Source organism: Rhinolophus sinicus, linkage group LG13 (assembly GCF_036562045.2).
Source record: "Rhinolophus sinicus isolate RSC01 linkage group LG13, ASM3656204v1, whole genome shotgun sequence".
NCBI classification, from domain to species: domain Eukaryota; kingdom Metazoa; phylum Chordata; class Mammalia; order Chiroptera; family Rhinolophidae; genus Rhinolophus; species Rhinolophus sinicus.
The window spans coordinates 7938929-7964837 of NC_133762.1; the positions used below are offsets into that span (position 1 = coordinate 7938929).

Here is a 25909-nt window from a genome sequence, read left to right on the forward strand (position 1 = left end):
ATAGAGGAAGGAGAGTGGAGAAAAAGTGGATGCTGGGGCTTCCTTCAGAAGAGACCTTGCTGGGGCTTCCTTCAACCAAGGGAAGTTTGAGATTTACAACAAAAACGTGGACACTCAAGCATAGAGGGGCCCATGCCCACCTGCTCTCGGGGAGCCACCAAAGGCTTTTCTCTGGTGGTTGAGAATTGTCGTGCAGGAGACCCTGCTCGCTGCGCCATTTGTCATGCGGGAGATCCTGCAGGGTCTCTGCTCCCGCTCCCCATACAAGAACGCAGGACATGGTGAGGCCAAAAAGGAACACCCACGGAGCCATAGGTAGGGGAGTCATACCACTTTATTCTCTCTGGCGGCACTATACTCTCACTGGAGGCTGGATACACACTGTCCGCAAACCGTCATCCACGCTTGCCAGCCCAGCCGCCATCTTCTTGCTAGCCCCATCCTTCTTCTCTCTTTCTCTTCCTTCTCTCCCAGCGTAGCCACAGCAGTTATATTAGTGGCCAATGGCTCACTGGTTACAGCTGACGGCCAACTAGCCACAGCTGATGGCCATGCAATCACAGTTGGCCATTTACTACCTGAGCCAACACCTTTCTATGTGAGGCCGAGAGCCTGGAAACTACTCTCTGGGGCTCCGCCCCCACACTCCACCCCTACAGGCTCTCGCCTCATAATCTACGCGACAAGCGTCTTCCGCGAGGGGACCTGCGCGAGGAGCCTGGGGTGAATGCACTATCCTGGACACAGCCAGGCTCTCTGGGCACAGCCAGGGTTTCTCAGGGCACCACCAGTGCTTCTGGGCACGGCCAGACTTCCTGGACTTCTTAGGGTACCACCTGTCTTCCCGGACACAGCCAGGGTTTCTCAGGGCACCACCAGTACTCCTGGGCACAGCCAGACTTCCTGGACTTCTTAGGGTACCACCTGTCTTCCCGGACACAGCCAGGGTTTCTCAGGGCACCACCAGTACTCCTGGGCACAGCCAGACTTCCTGGACTTCTTAGGGTACCACCTGTTTCCCCGGGCACAGCTAGGATTTCTCAGGGCACTGCCACTTTCTCTGGGAACATTTTTTTTTTAAGTTTTCCTACATAATTTAAGCACTAGCATTTTTGAAATGCATTATGACCCGTTAGAAAGTAACTCTTTTCAAGTTTAGGGATACTGTGGCAAAACCATAAATAAAATTTACATAATCTACATACAACTTAACTATAAATAAAGCTATTAGGCAAGTGCCCTTTGAAGGAATCCAGGGTGCCTGATAGGTCAGTTGGTTAGAGTGTGGTGCTCTTAACAACAAGGTTCGACCCCACGTGGGCCACTGTGAGCTGTGCCTCCACAACTAGATTGAAACAACTACTTGACTTGGAGTTGATGGGTCCTGGAAAAACACACTTAAAATAAATGAAAGTTTAAGGGGAAAAAGAAAAGAAAAAAAAAAACGCAATGCCGAGTTGTACTTTTTTCTGCAAACAGTTTTGTTCTTATTCTGACAAATGAACCAACTGCTACGTTAAAGCTGAGAATACCATACTCCGTTTGTGCTAGGCTCATTGTTATAATGATTTCTCTTTTCCTTTGGGGCCATTACTGAAACATTAGACAGTAGAAAATGCATTAGTCTGAATATAATCAATCTCAAGAATAAGTTACAGGTTTCTATACAGTGTTATTGTTTTCCTTGGGCTTCAGGTTTGGGGGGGGCAGATGGGGGAAGGAAACTTGAGGCTCTGATCTGGACTAAAGGGCGCCTGGCTTTAGTTCAGGGGTCACAGCACCAGCTGTGATGCAAATGGACTGGTTCAGATTCGTTTAGAAATCTTGCCTATCTAATAGGTAAATTTCCATCAGATCACTGCAATATTGAAAAGCTAGCACATGTTGGTTCATAATCAAATGGGTTCAGGAGCTTGGAAAGAAAGCTAGGTATTAGAAAACCAGGGTCTATTTTCAGCTTGAATACTTACCTGTCTGCTTAACCTTGCAAAGGTCAGCCATGCTGTTTAGATGTCATTGTTCCCACAGAAAAAAGATTTGTCAATATCATGCTCTTAAAAGGGAGTAGCTCTGAAGTAACCAGAGAGTACTCGGCTATCCTCCAAAAAAAAAAAACCACTGAGCAGCCATCAAGCAATTTCTCCAGGGCTGGTACCACATTACCTCCCAGAATTCCCATGAACTTCAACTAGCGGTGTATGTGGTATTCACAGATGCTGCAGAACTAACCTCTTCACTATCGGCAGGGAGCATGTTTCATGAAGGCAAATGGATAAAACCTGAACCTAATGAAAACATGTTCTCGGAGAAACACCACTGTAATCACAAGGTAGAAGAGACAAAGTCTTGCTGTGTGACTTTGAGCCAATCACTGCGTCAATCTGAGCCAAAGTTACATAGTTTCATCAAGCATAAAAAGAAAACAGTAATTCTTGCCTCCTTCGTGGTTGCATTATCAACATCAAATTAGGTAATAAATTGGAAACTGTTTTGTAATTAAAAGGTTTTTATGCACATGTATACATTTACATACACATATACATAAAAGTATACTTGGGTACCCATGTATACATTCATATATACTATAAACAAATACATACCCAGGCTATAAACATATACATCATACACAGCTGGAAAAATAAAATCTGATTAAAAAGTGTAAAAATGTTAGTGGACAGCATTGTTATTACAGATGTTTCTCTGTAAAAATTTCCCTCATCTGTATCTCGGTGAAACTTAGTTCTTAAACGAAATTTACTTTAAAGGTATTTATTTATTAGGTGGTTCTAGCATCTTTAGGTCCCTCGTTATTGATATGTGTCCATGCATTAAACAATCAAGCATCAAACAGGACAGAATTTTGAATTTACTTGAGGTTTTTATTCCCTGCCAAAATACTCATTTCCCCCAATTTCCCTATATCCCAAAGGACACCACAAATATCCCTTGAATATCCATTATTTCTGAGTTTTTTTAAAAATCAGAACATTATAAGATGAGTGAAGATGATTAGCTCTTGAGTCTTAAAAAAACCCAATGTGAAGCTGATCTGCTATCAAGTCTCCAAACCTTAGATTTTTGTTTTAAAACTTGGTCCTTGAATCGGAAGTGCCAAGATTATACCATGACACAAGTCCCTAAATACAAAGTCCTGCTCATGCACAGCAGGAAAACATCCTCTGGGCAGGGAGGAGAGGAATAGAGGAAGGAGAGTGGAGAAAAAGTGGATGCTGGGGCTTCCTTCAGAAGAGACCTTGCTGGGGCTTCCTTCAACCAAGGGAAGTTTGAGATTTACAACAAAAATGTGGACACTCAAGCATAGAGGGGCCCATGCCCACCTGCTCTCGGGGAGCCACCAAAGGCTTTTCTCTGGTGGTTGAGAATGTTCTTTGCAGTCACCTTACGGAGAACCAGATGTGCACACAGACATGTTCTGTTGGCCCGGAAATCTTGACCAAGAAGCAGAGGGCTCTCCTCAGGCTAAGAATGTGGACCAAGACTCAGAAACGGAAGATGCCCTAGAAGGCTCCAGATTGCATCAAAGATCTCCACTAGGACATGGATATGTGTGCAGGGGGGCTCCTCAAGTCTCAAACCAAATGCACCTGCGCTACGTACTATGCTCAGGTGGTGCTGGTTTATTGTTGTGCCCGCATTTTCCTCTAGTCAAATGTCAGTTAATGGGATCTGCTTACCTGGCTGTCGTGGATGCTGAAGGTCTTCCCTTTCGTGGGTCTGATGAAATTGTACACAAAGAGCAGCAGTAATGCCAGGGGGATCATGTACAGTTCAAAATTCCAGACCGTGACCAAAAACACCTGATTGGGAGAAAAGACCAAATCACTGCTTGAGGAAACAGTATGGAAGCAATCTTAAATTCCTAGTCATTGACTTAAGGAAATTCAACCAGGGGCTCTCTCTCTATAGTAGCGTTTAGAAACAAACAGGTTAACACACACACACACACACACACACACACACACACACGTAATGATTAACCGTTTTAGAACTGGTAGTAGACTGAGGAAGATATATAATAGAAATGAGTTTGCCAGTCACACTCTGGAATAGACAGATTCAGTAGCCCCGTACCTGGAAACCCCATAACCCTATCAACCCTATTTTTTGTTCCTAGAATGGAGGTAAAGTAGTATGGAGAAATCCACGGTCTCCAAGAGGCAAGCCCCAGACCAAATTCTGCCAACAGTAAGGTTTATTTGAATTGGAGCAAGGGATTACTTTTTAAATTGGCTGCAGATATTTAAAAATCCAGATATCTCAGATAAAAACTTCAGATTTCCAAAGTCTCTTTAAAAATCTTAAAGTTTTCCAATTTTGAGGCTGGTTGGCCATAAGAATCTGATACGCTAGTACTGCCTCCATCTGACCAGGTAGGCACTTAACCTGCCCAACTTCTACCAGCCTCTGAATTTGTGATCCCTACCATGAAAGGATAAGCAGGAGCTTGGGTCTGAACCCGAGCCTACGCTACAATGGTCCCTGGAGACATGAATGCAAATGAGACATCGCCTACCTCCAAGGGACACACTAATTAGTAGGACAAATAAGAAAAGAACACATGGTAATTATTTCATGAGGCAGGAATCAACTCTTGGACACATTACTTCAAAACATGAGCCTCACTTTCTTTTCAAACTCACAGGTAGTCCAGAAGATGAAATAAGATAATTTGTGGTTATTAGCTGTCAGCTCATACCGGTACGTGCTGAAAAAAGTTGTTCTTGTAACACATCAACTTAGAAGGGGCAAGTTATTGCATCTTAAATATTGAATCCTCGTTTCCAAATGCAGTATTTGTTTTACCTATTAGTAAAACCTTTTCTACTATATAAATATTTTGTTTTTGTAGATATTATATATTTATTGCTTATTTTTTCGTTGCTATTGTACATTTAATCATTTCTTCCACTATATTTTTCAAATGGGTAATTGTTAGCCTATAAAAGCTAATGATGTGTACATATTCATTTTTTTAAATTAGTAACTTTACTGAATTTTCTTATTGTTTCAAATAGCTTTTCATTTCGCCATTCTTTTGGGGTTTCTCAGAATAAAGTCACACAATCTTCAAATGAAGAATCACTTCTGTTTCCTCTTTTCTAATATCTGCAACTTACTTTTTTCATACTTAATTTCATTATTAAAAACAAAGCAATGTTAAAACCATTGAGAGGGATATCACTGTCTAATTCCTGAATTTAATTAAAATGCTTCAAATGTCCATTTTCAATATATGCATTCGTTCTTATTAATAAGATAGGATAACAAGACAGCAAGTGAAATGACATCACTATTTCCCCCAATACTTTGGAATCCCCTCATTTGAAATTTTTTTTAGAGCCTGTCTTTCTTTGACAATGGATTTAAGACTAGAAAAGAGCCAAATTACATGAAGCCAAGTGTCTGAATAACTCTCCAAAGCCCTATTTAAAACAAAAAACAAAAAACTCTATGTCAAGTCCTACTCCTTGATACATTGTTTCCTCAACTAATCTGAGAAGGGGATACAATTTATTTTCTTGTATCACATGTACTAGGCTGTGAAACACCGCCTAATTTTACACCAGTTTCAGAATGTTAACCGTTGCCAGGGGTTACAAACCCAAACGCCGACAGGTTCAAGCAGGTAAAGTGTAAAGAAATACAGGAAGTGAAACGTCACCATCATCATCATACTTCTTAAAGCAAATGAATGAATGAGTCCAAGTGAAATGGATAGCGGTATAAGCATGCAGAAAATCACACGCGAGATAAAGTTTGTTTGGCCTCTACCAATTCTTTCTGTAGAAAAGCACTGAAGTCATTCACTGGTTCAAGGGAAGACACTGATTTGGTTATCACTTTGTGTTCAGCTGGATACTAAAGAATGGCAGTGTTTGGAGTAGATTAATAGTTTAGTAGGAGAAGGAAACTATAAACAAAAGATGTGATAAGGGTAAAAAAATTTTAAAGGCTTCATAAGCCTAGAGATGATAAAACGTCATGCAGGGCTGGAACCTAGAAGGATGTGACTGGAGATGAGGTCAGGGGACTGAGCAGGGGTCAGGGATGGAAAGCTCTGGATGACATGGTGCCCAGTTGGAGATGTGGTTGTAAAGGAAACGGGAAGTCATTTATGGATTTTTAAATAGAAAAATACTGTGTTCCCCTGAAAATAAGACCTAGCTGGACCATCAGCTCTAATGTATCTTTTGGAGTGAAAATTAATATAAGACCCAGTCTTATTTTAATATGAGTGGGTATAATAGAATAGAATACAATACAATACTGGGTATAATATAATAATACAATACGGGGTATAATATAATATAATACAATACTGGGTATAATACAATACTGGGTATAATATAACATAATACTAATATAATATAATACCAGGTCTTATATTAATTTTTGCTCCAAAAGATGCATTAGAGCTGATGGTCTGGCTCGGTCTTATTTTCTGGAAAACACAGTAACAGGATCTAATATTTAACTAGATAATGCAGGTAACAAAGTATCCTTAATTATGGGAATGTTAGGAAGAAACTGCAATAGCCCAGAAGAAAGGTCAAGTATACTTTTGTCTGGAATGCTAAGGGATGTTTCACAGAAAATATAGGTTTTTGTTGGTTCTTTAAACATGGCTTGGAATTTGATTAACTGTGGGAAGTCACGTGGAGAAACACCACGGATTTTGAGGCCAGTTACACTCACCCACACACCAGGAATTCCTTCTGAGTCCTGGACAACCCTTCAAGTCATTCCCAGCCACCTTACCCCGTTGGGTGGGCCTCTGAAAGTAGCCCATCTATTCCTTTCCCCACTGGGGTTCTCATATGCATAATCTACAGGGTGGACAGGCTCCTAGCTTCCTCACCCACCTCCTGCCCTCCACACATATACTAGTAGCTACAGGAGAAGCAGACTGAGCAACATCAAACACCCAAATCTTTCAGAAGTTGCAGATAACATGTGACTTCCATATGTTTGTAACTGCAGTCCTCCCAGCCACTCACAGGTTCAAATGTCCATGGTCTGTAACCTCTTTCCTTCTCCCAGATGTAAGCCTTTTAAAGTCACTTCCTAAGTAAGGACCCAGTGTGGTCTTCAGAAATCCTTATCCCTCAGAAAGCAACGTAAACAGAAGACAGTAACGAAGGAGCTGGCTGTGGTAGGCAGAATAATGGTACCCTAAGGACATCCATGTCCTACTCCTCAGAACCTGTGAATATGTCACATTGCAAAGGAGCATTAAGGTGACAGAGGGAGTTAAGGTTGCTAGTAGTCTGACCTGGGCACAGGAACATCGCCAGGGGTTATATGGTTGAATCCAATGCAATTACAAGGGTCCTTCAAAGTAGAGACTGAGGCAGAAGAAGAAAGTCAGGAAAAGATGTGAAGGAAGAAGCAAGGTCAGAGGTGTGCCATGGGAAGGCTCAGCAATGTGCGCTGGATGGATCTGAGGTTGGAGGAAGGAGCCGTGAGCCAAGGAATGTGAGTAGCCTCTCAACATTGGAAAAGGAAAGAAACCTCCAGAACCACCAGAATGAAACACAGCCCTTCTGACACCTTGATTTTAGCCCAGTGAGACGTGGGGCAGACTTCTGACCTTCAGCACTACAAAATAATAAATTGTGTTGTCTAAAGCCACTCGCATGATGATTTGCTACAGTAGCAATGGAAAACTAATAAAGTAGTAGAATGTGAAGGGGTGAACACACCTAGAGGAATTATGAAAGGTCCAGGTTCCTTCTAGAAAGCGGTAAGGGAAACAGACCCCAAACATGAAAGAAAGGCTTCGGCAAACCTCAGCGTGGATCAGGCCCCCAAACTGTTCCTGTCCTAACTCTGACTCCCCCACCCCACCCCACCCCCGTCCACTAATAAAGCCTTCATATTTCAACCTGTGCTTTCAATTCATATTCTGGTTGCCATGATATATAGAAAGTTTACCGAATCAACACCCATTAGGTGTCTCTTCTCTGGAGATTCAGGTGCATCAAAATATACAATTTCTGGTATTTATTTAGTACTATCTTTGACCATTTGTACATGACATAGAATGAACTAATCAGTCCATTGCCGGGGGAATGGGGAGTGGGAATCAAACCGGGTGACTTTCTTTGTCTCTTAGACACAAAACTCCATCCACTAGTTTTAGTTTTGTGTGGGAATGACCCAACTGATAGTTTATTCCTAGTATTTTTGCAGAAAAATGCCTGGGGTATGCACTTTTCACTTTTATTATCTTCTCTGACTATTTAAATAAAGAAGGTATATAATTTTCAAAGTGTCAGTTTCCCAATAACACTACAACAAACATTTCTACAGAGAATGTAGTAATTTCATTCTGATTTTGAGGAAGTCTATACATAAAAATTCTACATAATCCTAGTATTAAATATAAATTAGAGATTTTTAGAGTGTATTCTTCAAGACTTGGAGTTTTTGTTGACTTTCATTTAAACTTTCTTGGGTGTACTAAAAGGATTTTTTTAAAAAAATGGAAAGAAAATGCTTCTAACCTGTACGGATACACAAGTTTCTTACTAAATATATATATTCCCTCTTAAATATGAAACATTTATGAAAATCCTACTGTTTGCATCATGCTACTGGCTATCCTATCCTTTACATTTTGTGATGATTTCACGTAAATGGAAAAAAAGTCACACAATCACCTCTGGCCCAATAAAAATCCCCACACCACTCTATACTGGCAGAGTAGTCAGTCAAAAAGTAGAAAAGCACTAAAACCAAAAGAAAGAACGCAAGCATCTAATATGCTACAACTATTGGCTTTTTTTCTCCCCTAAAATGATCATAATCTCAGGTCTAGAATCAGGCAATAAATTTCTCATTATGCCTTTTTGCAGAAGCTAGTAATTGAGCAGTTGAAAGTCTGATTTTGGTAAATACGCCTTTCAAAGCCATCAGCAAATTCTCTGCTCTGATTAAAGGAAGGGAGAAAAAAATAAATCCTCACACATTTATTTATTCCCCCATAAAGCTGAGGATCTTGAAGAGGTCAAGAAAAAAATTCCATTAAATGTACCGATAAGTGTCTCTCACTCATTCCAGAGGCATCACTGTTGGCACTGGGGGGGGCCACCCTCCAAGGCAGAAGCCCAATGGGGCTCTAATTGTACTCTAAGTGGACGAGCATTCTCGAAAAGTGTTCTCTGACTTTGGGCCCACGAGCATGAGGCTGCAACTGTGACTAAAAGCTTCAACTTAACACTTAGGACTTACGCCTTCATGTTCGTAGAAAGATTGGATCAGAATGAATAGGGGGAAGGAAGAAAAAAACAACGCTCTGGGTAATAAAGCAAGTGTATCTAATTAGCATTAGTGCAGCGATAGAGGAAAGCAGCTCTCTGTATTAAGTTACTCCACTTGCAGCTTTATTTCTGGCACTAAAAGAAGCAGGGTTGCAATAAGTTAGCATGAGGCCTGCAACAGCACTGCGTGTATTCAATGTGCTTAAAACAGGCGAAGGTGCCTCAGTTCTGGAACCCTCCACTAGTGGTTAGTGAGCGATGCTATTTATAGCCAAGTCCAATTCCTGTAGGAACCGTATCCAGAATGGCTTGGATGGTCTCCCGTCACTCAGACAGACTACCTATTTGCTTAATGAAAAAGAAAATTGTGTTTGTATCAGAGCCACACATTCTTGCCACTAAAAACAGACACGATGCCAGGGTTTGGATCTTCCTTTCCATAGAAATGCTTTTGGGAGTCCTGAATTTATTGTTATCAGGAGGAGTTCAAAACGTTTTCCCGTGATGCTGAGATAACACTATAAACCAGGGAGAAACCCAAAATGCAGTCTTTAAGCATGTATGTGCACACACACACACACACACACAAAATCAATTCTTCACTTAAACCATCCTTTGATCACCAAAATAAAAGTCCAAATCAAAACCCACCAGCTACATGTTCAATAATTCAATTTTTGGCCTGTTCTGTTCAAAAATCTGTTACATCATGTAAATGTGCTCAAAACAACCACCAACACCAAAAAAAAAACACAAAAAACAAACAAAAAAAAATGGAAAACAACAATGATCCCATTTAAAGAAGATGTTTGAATTCTCATGTCTCTAATTGCAAACAGGAAAAAAATGATAAGTTTGATGACATGAAGAGAAAAATAAAGTCTTCCCCAGCTTTTTTAGGATCTGATCCATTTAAACACAGACTGCAAATAGTTGAAAAGAGCTTTAAAAACCAAGAGGCACATGTTCAGGTAACAACAGAGCCAGGAGACTGTTTATTTTAATAAAGCTACTATGTGCACACGGCCCCAAATTCGGAGGGGCACTGGGGCCAGGGCATGTCTAAACTATCACCACCTGTTTGCCCCGAAAAAAATCAATTAAAGTCACACTTGCATAGCACTCCCTGTCCAGCCAATAAAACTTAGCTTCGTCCTGAGACTTGAGTCGCTCTGAAGAAACGTACTTGAAATCTAAATCCTAGGTCTGGCATTCCCACCCGCTCGCATACATATAAACTAACCACAGTAAAACCCCGCATGCAGGGGCAGGGGAGACATGGGAGGGAGAAGGAGACTAGAAAGCAATTCCTACTTTTATCAAGTCTCATCCTGAGAATCATACCTCCTTTTGGTGAATTCCAATAATTTCTTCAAAGGCTCTTTTTTTACTATTATTTCCTTTTCTCTCTCTTTTTTTTCTTTCTCTCTCTCTCTCTCTCTCTCTCTCTCTCTTTTATTTTCTCCTTCAGAACAGAATTCTGTGCTACATTTTCTGTGCAAGAGAAGAGATCCAACTTTGCAAGTTGAAAGCAAGGGCAGGGAAGCCATCCCAAGTGTTTTAGTAATTAAACGAATATGCATAATGAGCCATATGCCCAAAGGGCTTGTTCTTCATGTGGGCCAGATTTTTGTTTGAATTTTTAATTTTTATATACAGATGAAACATTCAGTGTAATCTGCCGACAGTGTGAGAGAACGCGCACGAAGAAAACGTGCAAGGGACGGTCCATGCAGGAGCAGGAGACACTACAGAAATTCTCTTCTGAAGATGTTGATCCAAATGTGTTTTCCCCCCTCTAGCAATTGTTCTCGTCATCTGCTCAGAGTCTTCAGGAGACACATATAACGAATACATTGACAGCTTTATACAGTATGAATAAAATACAGTGCGGTCAGCTGAAAAGTGTGAAAATCCCATGGGACAAACAAGGATTTCTTTAAAAAAAAAAAAAAAGAATAAAGAAAAAAAAAGAAAAAATCCTTCTACACCCATCATTCAGACTACCATCTTAAATTACAGGAAATCCTCCCAAGGAAGCTATATAAATATTATATTGAAATATATATGCATATGTATATTATATTGCAGGCTCTCGGCCACATATATTAGCAATCTGAACTGATCTAAGAGGAATTCTTACCTCTCAATGATGCAACTGTGCACCGTGGGTAGAAACTGCTCAGGGCAAAACACAAGCTTGCTCTCCCCACTCCTACAGCAACACAGACTGTGAATTAAAGGAGTTCCATGTGCTCTCGCAAACATACAGATTCCCAATATTTCCTAAACGACCATGGGGAAAAGACCTGCTAAAACCTCTCTGGAAGCTTTTCAGTGTCATTCAGAAAATACTGAGTTATAATCCAAACAACGCAAGAGAGACAGCGTCTGACAAAATTACCATGTCGGCTTCGGGCCGCCCAGGATCCAGTGGGCCTTCTCTTAGAGGCGGAGGAGAGTTACAGTGTGTTGGCACAACGTTTGGAATGTAGAATGATGGCATGGATAAAGATATCAGGTACTATGTGTGGGTCGGTCATAGCTAATTCAGGTTAAACATTTCCGAATGGAGTGACTGAGCGTGCGTGTGTGTGAGTGTGTGTGTGTGAGTGTGTTGCTGTGTTGGTGGGGGAACAGGCACAGGGGAAATGCTAAAATAAAGATCACTATTGCCCATGTCTTCAATTGAAATAACCTAAATGCAAAATGCCATACTGGGCCTTCCGGCATCGAGAAAAGATTATGAAAACAACTCTGTGATCAGAAGTCACTGTGCACCCGTGGACTCTTTTCAGCCCTCCCCACCCGCCCCCTTCTTGAACACAGATATGCTGTCGTTTTTCACAATGTAAACACCAGAATGGAATGCAAAGAATTTAAAGAGCAAGTCATCATGGAGCTGTAAATAACATCTCTCATTGCGTTCACTCTCCATTCAGAGTTTACGCCTTGGACATGGCCTGGGTTACTTGATCTAGTGGTCTCAGTGGAAAGACAGATAAACTTCAACGGCAGGCAGAAGACAAAAATTGACAAGGTGCGTCACCTTTCCAGACTGTTTAAATCTTTTAAGGAAGTGTCGGAGCAATTAGAGAGGGAGTGTAATCTTTGCAGAGTGCATTAACACGCTCCGACCTCCCAGACAATAGATCAGACCTCAGACACAGAATGCTTCCCTAAGGCTTTTTAGCCAGGGTATTTGATTTCTTAGTCACTCCGTGTGTTACTATAGGTATCATCCATGTAGAAGGTATTATTCATCACTGCTGTCCCCTAGCTCTGAGACAGGACTGCAATCAAGCAAAAAGCAGGAAAATCACCATAACCCTCAGTGGAATCTCCTGTATCTTTAAGATAGGAGTGGGGGGGGAGTCCAAATTTCTGGAAAATAATCTTTCACAATTCTCTCACTATTTTTTTCAAGCTCCAAAGTCCGTTCTGTAAAAGTGAGTTGGTTACATTAATATGCATAAGTCATTGGAGGAGCCTGAGGAAGGAAGGGCAACCTCCCAAACATTCGACGCTTTTTGTCTATAAAATGAACTTCATAATAGATTCATTGAGGAACGCGCCATGTGCGATAAACAACATGGTAATATGCGAAAGAAAGCAAAGGGGGGAAATCAAATAAACTCCTTGCACTGCAAGCTTTCAAATCTTCATTTATCCTGCAGGTTACGCGTCAGGACGCACTGGTCAGGCAATAACCTATTTCCTGATGAATACATCCTGTTCCAACTGCTAATCTCGCAGTGGATGCTTGGCTTTTACCATTTATTATAAACATTTTCAAGAACTGCTTACCACGATATATTTTTTTTAATGGATTAGATTTTGGTCAGCTGCTAACAGAGCAGAGAACTGAATATTCTTTCTATGAAGGCTGCGAAATAGGTTTTCCGAGGGTCTGACTTACTTTCCACTCTTGTCCCTCATGAGTAATTGGAATAGCAATTGAAACAGAATATAAGAAAGCTAGAAGGTTTCTTTTCTTTTTTTCTACCCCCCGCCCCTTCTAGTATAAGAAATATTCTGTATCTGATGGTATGGTATACAAGACCTTATTGGTTTTGAACGTCACCATAAGACTTAGTAAAATGCTCAGAAGGGACACAAGACTGAAATAATTTGCTCCAGACCATCATAGTTCTCTGTTGATGACACTCAATACTAAAGTCTAAAGCATTTAAACCAAAAGAATTACATTTTCTTAGAATTAAGACGGTCCCCCCTTGAAAATGTGCACTGCAAAGGTTTTTTAAATGAGACTGCAAGAAAAAAAGAGAGCTGAAAATTAGCTTTATGTTTAAGCAAATCGCTTTAGCGTTAGCAGTCGCAAACCCACACTTAAGGAAAAAAAGGGCAAATGAAAATATATATTCACAAAAAGCACTTTAAGAACTTTTGAACCTTAATTAGCAGGAAAGAAAGATCTATGGAATGTTTTAACTTTGCTTTGATAATGGCTATTGTCCAAAATGAAATAAAAATAACTGAAAAAATGTTATCCTACCCACAATGTGTTTTCTAATGTTTTAAAAGAAATTGTTGATGCTGTGTTTTGATCTCTGGGTAAAATAACTTTCAAATTTTTTATGATCACGCTCAGAGTAAAACTAACCTTCAACAATTAGCTAAGGAAGAAATGCCCTTTGGAAGCAATTGGATTTGATACTCTGAATGGAACATGTATCTACACACACACACACACACACACACACACACACACACACCACTATGCCTAAGCAACTTAACATTCAATAGCAATGGATTTTATAAACCTCACCAATGGCACAGGCATACAGTTTTAGCTATATGTCAAGAAAGGAAAAAAGAAAAAAAAAGACTTAATAAGGTTATTTGCCATAGGAATTCTGTACCAACTCGGCAATAATCTAGCTCTTATCCCTTGTGCATAAAGGTGAACATGCCATAGAATATTGGAGAAAATGACTATAAAAACAGAGATTACATGACATGGAAATTTCATATTTTTACTCGTAATGATTTCTGTTTGTAGATGATTGTATCAAAGTAAAAATAAATTGTTGAATTTAAAATCCCCAAAAAGCAGTCCACAGAAATTTACCGCTGGGATTTTCATCATTTATGAGTTTCTATCGCCACCTGCAGGATTATGCTTAAGGGTAAAGCTATTTTGCTCTTCCCTTTCCCTTTCTTTCTTACTCATCCTCCCCACCTTTTGTGTGTGTGGCATGAATGCGTGTGCACTAAATTTCCAGGAAATCAATTCTTTTTTCTTTGAAGACACTCGCATTACTAAAAGTGTGAAAATCACCAATGAAATGCGAACTTAAACTTACTGAGAGACACAGGTGTCTGAAGCCACAAGCAGCTAATTTGTTAAGAGCTCAAAACACATCACACTGTCCATTTTGCAAAGTAGAATTCTGAGGGGGAAATTAGCCTATAGAAATTTCCTTAAGAAAATGTGAGGACTTCGATGGTTTCCAAAGAAAGCAGCTCTGGCTATGGAATAGTTTACAAAACCATTTGTAAGTACATGTACCTGGCTTATACCAGAGCAAAAGAAATGTGGCTTTCAGAAAATTCCTACTTACTATGCTGTTGCTCATTAAACGGAAAACAAATGTGAGCTAACATTTCACGACCAGTGTTACTGTAACTCGGTAAGAATCAGTATTAATCGCAGAAGTCAAAACGTAAACACCTCTAGAACACAAACACCATCGTCGGCACTGCTACCATCCATAGTCACCATCCATATCCGTCCGCTGTCACAGATGGACCAGTCACCTGACTCACAATATGGATTTCTGTTCTTCCAGAGCATGTTCCTCCCTTGGGAGGGGCAATGATGACGTAGGGGAAAAATGTGTTTTTAAAAAAAGTATACTAACAAGAGCCATTGATGCTGTGTAGATACGTTTGATACTCATGAACTAAAAGCATGATTCCAAAGTTTCTGAACACAAAAGCCACACGATGCAAATAAGGTATAGGGGTTGGGAACCCTCTATGCTAATGAGTCCCGAAAATCACTTGGGAAAATCACTTTACCGAAGCCTTCGGTTTCTTCCCCTATGGAACCTCCCATTTAATATTCTATAACTCCATGGTTTTCTAGACTTAAAAACGTAGCCGCGGGGATCTGGTTCAAACACCAATTGAGGTGAGAAGTGTATATCTAGATCTATAGCTATATCGATATAGATATTTTTTTTGACATAATGAAGCATAATTAGCAATAAGTTGAAACAAAAATTTTAAAAAGCTTGGGCAGAAATAGAATGCCATTTTTTAAAGGGCCCAAAACAAGGTTGAAGAAAATTCGGCTGAGATTAAAACAATTAACAGTGTACAGAAACACAGCTTAGATAATATGCTGAATTAGACTGATTTAATTTTTTCTTTGTACCTTTTTTTAATAAACGTGAAAGCTAGCATATTAGGCCAGTGAAAATCATCCCCCTATGCCTTAAAAAGCCCATGCCACAACGCCAGGGTAGGAGGAGAGAGAGCAAAACACACCCTAACCATAAATCAAATGGCAAAGTACAATACAGCACAGTAAACCCTAACCAGACCAAAAGAAGGTTTCTCTCCATAAACATCAGATCAGGCAGCTAGAATGATTTCCAGGCTCTCTTGTAACTGTCACCTGTGGTGGGTCTAATTACAGGCCACCCCAGCAAAGCAGGCCTGCATCACACAGCAATAAAAGGGCCATCGGCTTGCCAAGCCCAGCCGGACAAGGAGAACACATGCCACCTGATGGGGAGCCCCAAAGATCAGCCAGGGAGACTAATAAAAATGACAGCTTAGGAACAAATGACAAAGCTCGGACCACAAAGAAGGTAATATCAAATTAGCCATAAATATAAGTGCTGGGCATGGTACTTCAACAGGTCAAAACTGAAGCAGGAAATTGGTTCTAACTGTTTTCACACACATCCATGCTCGAGTTCCCTCCCCCTTCCCCATCTCCCCCTTTCTTTCCATCCCTCTCCCTGTTCTTCTCTCCATCCCTCCAACCCTCCTTCTCATATTTCTAAATATTCTTTTCCATTTTTGCACCATACAAAATGTTTGCACACCCAGGTGTCACACAGACAACAGATGGGAGCGGGGAAGAAGCACTCAGCTCTGTAAGAATCAGAACTAACCCCCCCAATCCCCCCTACACACACAGCAATTCAGGGCCTGTGGATCAGGGTTAGAGCTTTACCAGCTTCCTCCCTCCTTCCCCAATTCTGCTGCTGGGCAGGGTCAAGAAAACGCTAGGAAAACGCCCCTCAGACCCGGTTATGATAAAGTCGTTAGGTTGCCTATGGATTCTGCGGTCTGATGGGGTCACAGGCTGTTACAGAATAAAAAGAATGCAGGATCTGGCAACAGCTGGCTTGCACTAGCTCCAGCATTCCTCCAAGAAGCATTGATTAGATGCTTGCTGTGTACCCCACACTATAGCAAGCAGTAAGGACCTATTACAAAGATAAGAGACTGGGCTACAGCGATTCTGCAGCTCACAACATCCTAAAGGAATCCTTCAGTTCTACAGCTATGTTACACTGCAGCTATGTTCCTGCTTCAGCAGATGACATTGGAGTATTAGGTCATGCAAATAATCTCTCCTATTGAAATGTTTTATTTTTCAGTGACAGTGGACATACAACATTACATTAGTTTCAGATGGACAGTGCAGTGATTCGACGTTTATATAACTTACGAAGTAGCCATACCAGGAAGTCTAGAACCTGTCTGACACCTTACATTCTTATTATAACATTATTGACTATATTCCCTAGGCTGTATTTATACCCTCATGACTGTTCTGATAACTGGCCTATTTTTGATGGGATAAACTTAATTTACTGGGTCAAACATGAAAAGTACTATCGTAGCCTTAAGCACAGCCCCACGTGCTTTGGTATTTGGTGGCTGCATGCACATCCATTAGAACCAGACATAGTCGACTCTCAAATATGAATTACAAGGCATATAATAGAGTGACTTGCATTTCTACCCTACCTTCTACCCACGTCCTCAGCAAGTCTTCATACAGCATTTCCATGCTTCTTACCTAATTTGACACAACCCCATAGCGCAAATTTAATTTTTCTTATGGTGTGCTTTAATCATCAAAAGGTTACCACTGTGGTTTAAAATAGAAGAGGAAGGTGGTGGAGGAAAGGTAGAGGAGAGAAAATAGGGGGTCTGCAAAGGCCTTGGGAAAGGATGCTGGGGAGAGGTTGAGAGGAGGGGTAGGCGGGGTGAGAAGGAGGAAAAGCGTGAGGGAGGGAGAGAGGAAGAGAGCAAGTTAGAAGAAGGTGATCGAGCATTGGCTGGGTCAAGGACTGACATGATCTCTACCGTCTTCTTTCTCTAAGATTTAAGATCCTAATAGCAGGATCATGTTCAAATCAATAAGGTTTCTCTGGACAGTAGAATGAACGAGACTGAATTCAGTGAAACGGACAAAAGACTGGCTGCTAACCAGAGACGGCAGAGATGTACATGCAAGTACATCCCAACAGGAAGCTTGGGAAGGCAGCAGGGAGTGACAGCATTCCCGTGTAGGGCCTGGACCTATAACACAAAAGGAGCAGGTAACTGTTCACTTATCCTCCAGCTATGTGAAGATTGGCACGCCATCATGTTCTAGGAGGAGAAAAATAAAGATCTAATGCATACTAGTCAAAACTGGGATGCTCCCAATACCAACAGATTTCAGTCAGCGTAGCTGTGATTCTGTCTGGAAATACAATTCAATTATAAAGTTGAAAATATAAACATGAAAATATGCTAAAATTGTTAAGGCTGTCCTTTTAAATTTCCAACAGATAATCATTTAATGCAATTACTGTAATTTTATTAAATGGCATCATTAGTTAATGCCTGAGAAGCTATCAATAGAAGGGGCAATTATGTTGTAAAAATTATAATCGCAATTTGCCATAATGGATTGTTCTTATTTAAAAATGCTGCAAAAAAAAAAAAAAACTTTAACATATTTTTGAAAGTATATAACGTAGTCTTCAGTGAAAAGAAGATTTGGGAAATAATTTTATAACTGTTAAATCAATCAAACTGTCAAATATTTTAAGCACTTTATATATTTATATATTTTGCATATAAATATATATATACATACATATATATGCATTTAAGATATTTAAAAAATATCTTCTCATGCAGACAAGAAGATTATTGTAACTGTGGATATTTTTTCAGCTTTACGGAAATATTGTTAACCTTTGAGCCCCAACGGCACAAACATCTACCAAACAGGCAGTGATGTCTGCTTTGCACACCCGATTGTGACTTTTGGTGGCCATGGAAACAGCCACTGAAAAGTTCAATCAAAGGCAGGTACATCTAATTGTGAATGACTTTGGTGCTAGAACTTAAAGAAAAAGTAAATCTTTTAGACACAGTTAACACATAAATATCTAAAGAATCAAAAAGACATTTGATCAGTACTGTGTTAATAACGGCCCATCTGGAAACAAAATTTTCATGGTAGTTGTCATTTCTACCAATTCAAAAGGTCTTTGGGCCACAGAAAGAATCAGAGACAGAAACAATCCTCAAGGTCTCATATAAAATGTTTACTAACATGCACTCACAAAACGTTCAACAGAGGAATTTTTGGTATCCCAATGTCCTCTGTGAGTGTTTGTTTGTGTGTGTGTGTGTGTGTGTGTGTGTGTGTGTGTGTGTGTGTTTTGGAAGGGTCAGTTCTATTACAGCTATTATTTTTAAGTTTTTAAGTTTCACGTGAAATCATTTCTCACAATTCGAGGATCTCTAAGCACGAAGCATTCTGTATATGCTAAATAAGGGGTGGCGCTAGGAAAGCAGAGACTTGCAACTTTTAACCTTACTGGGGTGGGGGAGGTTGATTGATGCTTTAAATCATGTACCATTTTGCAGGCTCTGTCAACTCTGAAGAGTGAATTCTTCATTTTTCTACACTTGAAAAATTCAGGGAAAAAAAGTCACAGATGTTAAAATCATAGCTTTATGAAGATGCCCATTGATATATGGTAGATTTAGATTACTTTTAACATCAAACGTTCAAGAAAAAATTTAATAAAATAAGGAATCCATCAATGCCCCACACACTTGGCTCCCTTGATGCAAGAGGTGTGTGCCTGAGAGACTGGCGGAAAAACAAAACTACATAAATGCTGTCCTTTTATTACAGCAGTAAGAGAACTTGGCTATTTAAAGTAATCTTCTAATGATGCCATCTGTCAATAAAAGCTTTATTGTCATATGAAAAAAATGAATGCATTTAGGCCATAATATAATTTGGGGTCTTTTAGCAGATAATACTGGGGTTTGTAAAATGTAAGTACCCAAAGCAAAACAAACCCCCAAACCATACATATAATTGGTAATACAACACAAACATCACAGTGCAAAATTATCTTTTGAGAACAAATTCATCTTAATTATCATTACATAATGTATTTGCACTGAAACATGGGGCTATACAACAAAGCACCCCCCCATACATTAGAAATAGGGGTCTAGCTCTCTCATCACGACTGTTTTCAGACATTTTGAAAGAATATATTAATGGAGATCGTTACACTACTCCAATTCCTTCTTTTAAACAACCTAGAATTCTTTAAGAGAATCTAAAAAGTATAGATTCCTTTCAGGGCCCTTTCATCTGGTTGTTTTTAGCCTTCACTCTCCCCTTGTATATCATCTACCCTTGTACATCATCTAAGAGCTTCCCCCAAAAGTGTATGTGTCGGGGAAATAGACTTCAACTGGGGGCTCAGCCTAGAACCAGACACTGAGGTTTTCCACCCCATGAGGCTGGATTCGAAGGATGTCATACATGTGTGAGTCCCAGGATCTGGCGTGTTCCCCCAAAGATGTGACAGATGTGTCCACCTTTGGCTACATCTCTTGTGAATATCATGGCTATGACTGAGAACCATTCCCACTCACATAATGAGGGTTCTTTCCCCCAGAGCCTCTTGGAACAAGCTTAACCCTCATCCAGAACATCTAAATGCATATCTGAAATGACCAGTGTGGTTTTCCCTGGAATCGCTATCATCTCTCTAATATAAGGAGCTCAATCACTGCATCCTGGGTGTCAGGGAGGGGCATTGTAACCCCATGGTTATGTACATGGACTCTAAAGCCTGAGGGTCTGAGTTTCCATCCCAGCCGTGCTTCTTCAAAACATGTGAGCTCCAACACGTTATCTAACCTCTATGGACTTGTTTTCCTCATATGTAAAAGGAGGGTAATAAATGACAGCAACATCAGCAGCTTGCTGTGAGAACTCAATGAGGTAACATTCGTAACGTGCTTCGGACAGAGCGAGGCACATAGTACGCACTGAAACAACATCAGCTATGAAATATTCCTAGAGGCCAATGTCGGCGTCTGGGAATGACTGTGTGCTATTTTACACGTCTATAAAACACCATGTGTATTTACAAATCCATTCGTAGGGAAACACACAGCTACGCCTCTTCTAGGCATGAGATTTTTAGCTACATTGGGCCTCTCTCGATAAATTGACATCTCATACTCATTTGTTTTTCAACTGGGAAAATTGAGAATGTGATCTTTGGAGCAGAAATACATATATATTTAATTTATAATAAATCAGTTAAGCTCAGAAAATGCAACACAGTGAAACATCTAGAAAACTTAGAGGAAGGAGGAAAAAAATGCAAAACCTGTAAGGAGAAAGATTTTCCATGATCATCCTAAGAACAACAACAACAAAAACAAAAACAGGCTGTAGAAGTGTGATTTGGAAAGGTTTCAGCACTCTAAAAAGGCCCAAATTTAATTTCTTCCAATAATAATGAACTAAAGAAACATTCACTTTATAGGTGTCAGTGAATTAAAAAGCACTTTCTCACTGTTGGGAATACGAGCCCCCGTGTACGCATTAAGGGGATTGGTCCCAGGTTAGGGGAGATTTATGCTCGGACCGTCCAGTAAGATAAATTATTTCATGCTTGTCCATCCACTTCTCACCGGCCATAACAGGCTGCTTTTCTTTAACCCCTGCTTTCAACAAGATAGGATACAGTCATACACACATCCAAAGGAATCCTTTGAAAACATATGGTTTGCTTTCAGAAAGTCCTAAAATTCACAGCCAGCGTATACTAAACAAGATCCTATAACATTCTTGCTTTGCATCACCTGAAAATAGACATTCACATGATGTTAATGGGTTATTTTCTGTTACCTGACCAAACAGAGGCGAGAACAGAATTCCTATGCTTCTGCCCTTAGCTTGTGGAAAGACAAGCTCCTGGGGACTGCTTCAGCCAAAATGGTTCAGCTCGCATCTGTGCAGAGAGCCTTCAAATGCCACCCATCCTAATTGTTAATACAGAAGAAAGGCCTTACATGCGGTCCTACTATTTAATAAATCCTTGGCTTAAGACCCAGCTTTAAACCACCACGAAACTGCTCTGCCTGTGTAATCCCAACGCAAGTGGAGGAAGCGCACACAAATTAGCACGCCAATGAATCAAGTCCAGACACAGCACGCTGTCCCCAGGAGACCATAGGAGACAATCCCTGTGTCCCGCCAATGACAAATATGGTGCTCTCGAGAGTGGAGCAAGGGAGAGAAGAAGCCGGACCTCAGGGTCACTCACAGCCTCCCTTCCTCTCTCTCTCTGGCCCAGCTCACCTGAGGATTCAACACTTTGCAGAAGGACAACCCTTAATGGAGCCCCACAGAGTTGGGGACACAGCAGTACACCAATGGGGGTGTATAGGCATGGAATTGCCACTTGGGACTCCAAGGCAGCTTACTTAAGTCTGTAGGCAAGATCCATGAGAGCAAAATGTTGTCCAAAGAAATGAAGGCTTGGCTACCCATAATCCTATTAAAGAACAATAAGGGAGACTAATATATACATATATATATATACTATTACTAATATACGTATAATTACATATATATGTATATATGTGTATATATTATATATTACTAATATATTATTGCTAATATATATACTAATATATAATACATATTATTACTAATATGCATATATAATTACATATATATGTATGTATATATGTATACATACATATTATTTTACTCTAAGAATGCATTTTCCTTATATGCTCTTGCTTTAAGAGCAGAAATGATTCTGGAATGACCCATTGTGATAGTAGTAACAAAAATGTTGTCTAATTAAATCACACTTCAACAGCTTAGCGAGAGGAGATACCCACCCCTCTATAGCTGCAGTACATCTGAGCTCTACCAATGGCTGGTCAAGGTAAATGGGAGATGAACGCAGAGTTTCCAATTAAAACTGAGAACTAAATGTGTTTATGTTAGCACTCACTCTTCATTCCAGTACCTTCAGGACAACCGAGAGAGAGAGAGAGAGAGAGAGAGAGAGAGAGAGAGAGAGAGCGCGCTTATACATGCATCATTCCTAACTGACTCGGCATTTTCCAATGGTGCCCAATGGAAAATGTCCCCCACACAGTGGGGCCTCCCACAGACTCATGGAGCCATGTGTCCTTGCAAAATCGCATCTTGGCGAACCAGCAAGTGAAGAGCCTTCATCGTCTGTTCTGTGGGCCTCCGAGACTTGAAAGGACAACGTGGTGGCCCGGGTCTGCTAGCCTGGCAGAGGGAACAGGCAGTGCAGTAGGGGCCCCACCCCCAAAGCCCCCTTCCCATTTAGAAGCCCCCCCCCATATTAGACAACCTCCTTCTATTCATTTGTTGTAATCTTTGCTCAGATCAGGCCAGCAGTCCATTAATCACTTCTGTCATTCCACTACATAACCCAGTGCAACAGATCTGTTTTCCTAAAAATGCCCAGTGCCAAAATCTAAGCTCAAGCGAAGGAAATCCTCTCCTCCTGGCAGGGGTTGGGGTACTGACTGGAAGAAGCCACCAATTGTGTTGACTTTCCATTTTTGCCCAGAATCACACAGAACATTCTGTGGAAAGTCTTTAAGAGAATTCAGGTAGGACGCTGAAGAAAAACCCGACACATGAAGAAGCCCCCAGCGGAGGAGAATGTGAGAAAGGGAAGTGGGAGAAAAAATGCCAAGAGAAAGACAGATATGGACTCATAAAATCCTTATGAATGTTTTCATTAAGGCCAGTTCTTTTAGCAACTTCAGACCAAAGACAAAGTATATTAAAGGTCAAGGCCACAGCCATCACAGGCCCTGGACATCCTGAAGCAATGAAAACCTAAAATTAACTAGACCAAACAGAATGCTCTCAAGTGACGAGAGGAAAACAACCTTGTAAGGACCACATACACTTACTCCATGCGGTGGGAGCCACAAAGGTGGGAGTGACCTTGAACTCACTGACATCTTGGGTGAATTTACTTATTGTTTTTAATGAGGGGACGTCTTTGGGATGAGAAAGAGCATTGACAATAGAAACTGGGAGACAGAAGGACTATGATCATGACAGACCACTCACACGTCACAGCAGGCCCTATTGTGATCTTTTGAACGGGACAAAAAAATTAAGAGCATCATACAAAATGTCTAAGATTAGCAGTTGAGAGACTTGGTTTCTCCTCCCACGTCTGATCGGGGCAAGTCCTTTACAAATGAGAGAGAATGCCCAGAGATGTAAAGTGAGGGCATTGTGCCAACTTTCAGGTCCGTCCAAGAGTCTTGGTGTTAAGATCTCTGGAAGCTCTGAGACTTCTGGGATTTCATAATGCCCGTGATGATGGGGCCACAGTATCAGTGAGAAATCAGTGTATTTCATGTATATTAGTGGTTGTCCTTTGTGGTGTTGAGTCAGTTACGTCTAATAATCAGTTATGTCTCAAGTAGTACGATAATGAATAAACGTTTTTTATATCAAAGTTGGTGAATGGTTTACTTCAAACACAAATTAGAGCAATTCTGTCTTAATTTAGTCATTATTTTTTAACTGCCATTTTTTGAAAAGCACTGGCATTCATTGAAACAGAGGAAAGAAATATACAATATGTGGAAACTATGCAGACACGGTTATAACACCACCATAGAAACATTTAAAATTCTGTAGAACATTGGCTCTCTTAAACTTGCCAAGAGATAGTATATGGGTAAGATTTGGGCAATTTAAGGGACTCCCAAGGGTAAATCTGACTAAAGGACTATCTTAGAATGATCTCTCCTACATAATCACCTACGCCATCATATCGCTTAGAAAGATGAATGGGTACCATTTATGATTTCAAGTTTCCTTAGGGGTGTGAACTTCAGCCAGGCTGAATGCGTATCATTCTGCTTCAGGTCAGTAAATGAAAACCCATCTGCATTTGCATTTAGGACTCAACAGCAAATAATTTGAACATAGAAAAGGCAGCTTACCACGAATGCTATTGCGCTTCTCAACGTGGATTCCCACTGGAAGCAGCTTTTAAGGAACTGTATTGTATTCCATATCGCCATGGTGATTCTTTTCACACGGTCTACATCTCTTGATAAGATCTGATTAAAAAAGAAAAAAGAAAAACAGGGAACGAGGTATGAATACTCCAAATATTCTCTTTAGATCCGGCATCTTGGCCATTTAAATTGTATTGTGTATCGCGGCCAATCAAAAAAAAAAAAAGGAAACGTCCTTCTACTTTTTTCTAAAATTCTTTTTAAAATATGATGAGCCACAGAAGAAAAGAAAATTCAATGCATCTTATAGCTCCTTTAATGGAGAATACCTTGCTTAAATAATATTCATCACAAAACTGAGCTGGCAAAAGCTACAGAAGCCAGGTACTTGGGGGGGGGGGGGGGCGGTGCATGTGTGTGTATGTAAATGTGTGTGTGTGTGTGTGTGTGTGTGTGTGTGTGTTTGAGAGAGAGACAGAAAAAAACAGAGAGACAGAGAACTCTGGGAATAAGCATCTATCTTGTTTAGTTTAAAAAGAAACGGATAGATTGATGAGAAATGGACAAGTATTCTAAGTCATCAAGTACAGGAGAACAAGTCTACAGGAAAGTATAGTTCTGGGAAGGGAATCCAGTTCTCCCACCTCCTAGCTGTGTGACCTGGGGTCAGTTTCTTAACCTCTCTCTCATACAATGGAATTGACATTAATAGTAACCTAGCATAAAGGGCTTAGAATAGCTCCTGCTACATAGTAAATGCTTATAAGTATTTGCAGCAGAAGCACCAGTTTCAATTTTATGAAAATGTGGGGATACCTAGTGGTGAGAGGCACGTGGGCAGGACCCTAACACACCCCAGGATCTCAGCCCCAAATCCCCCAAAGCCACCCCATGTGGAGGTCCATGTTTGGTAAAGGAAATGTCTTTTCTCCCAGTTGTAGGCAGATTCATTTCAATTTGTTTGCAAAGCAGCTACCCCACCTACCTCAACCCAGGTTTTAACTTTCAAGTAAACAGAGCGAAAGGCAGTAATCATAATAAAAAAATAAGAGGTTTACTCGGATTACACAAGACAAATATTACACTCAATGTTATGGCAGACCAAAGCAAAACATTTGGATGCCCCCCCACCCCCCTCAGAAGACATTTAAGGCCTGTCCCAAGTATGCCCAGTTCATGGGAAACAAAAGGATGATAAGATCCCTTTATAGTTATCGGCTTTGTGTCATCCACAGCTGCTCACCCCACAGGAAGTGGTGGAA

At 40.5% G+C, this 25909-nt stretch overlaps 1 protein-coding gene across 9 annotated transcripts in view; it reads right to left on the reverse strand.

Annotated features, from left to right (window-relative positions):
- The window catches only part of MCTP2 (multiple C2 and transmembrane domain containing 2), a 394026-nt gene that overhangs the window by 25482 nt on the left and 342635 nt on the right, over positions 1-25909 (reverse strand). For all 9 annotated transcript variants that reach the window (XM_074317382.1, XM_019726683.2, XM_074317383.1 and 6 more), the window contains 2 exons: positions 24630-24749; positions 3696-3818 (listed from right to left, as the gene is read on the reverse strand). In XM_074317382.1, the coding sequence (XP_074173483.1) occupies positions 3696-3818; positions 24630-24749 (243 nt within the window). The remainder of the gene's footprint in view (positions 1-3695; positions 3819-24629; positions 24750-25909) is intronic.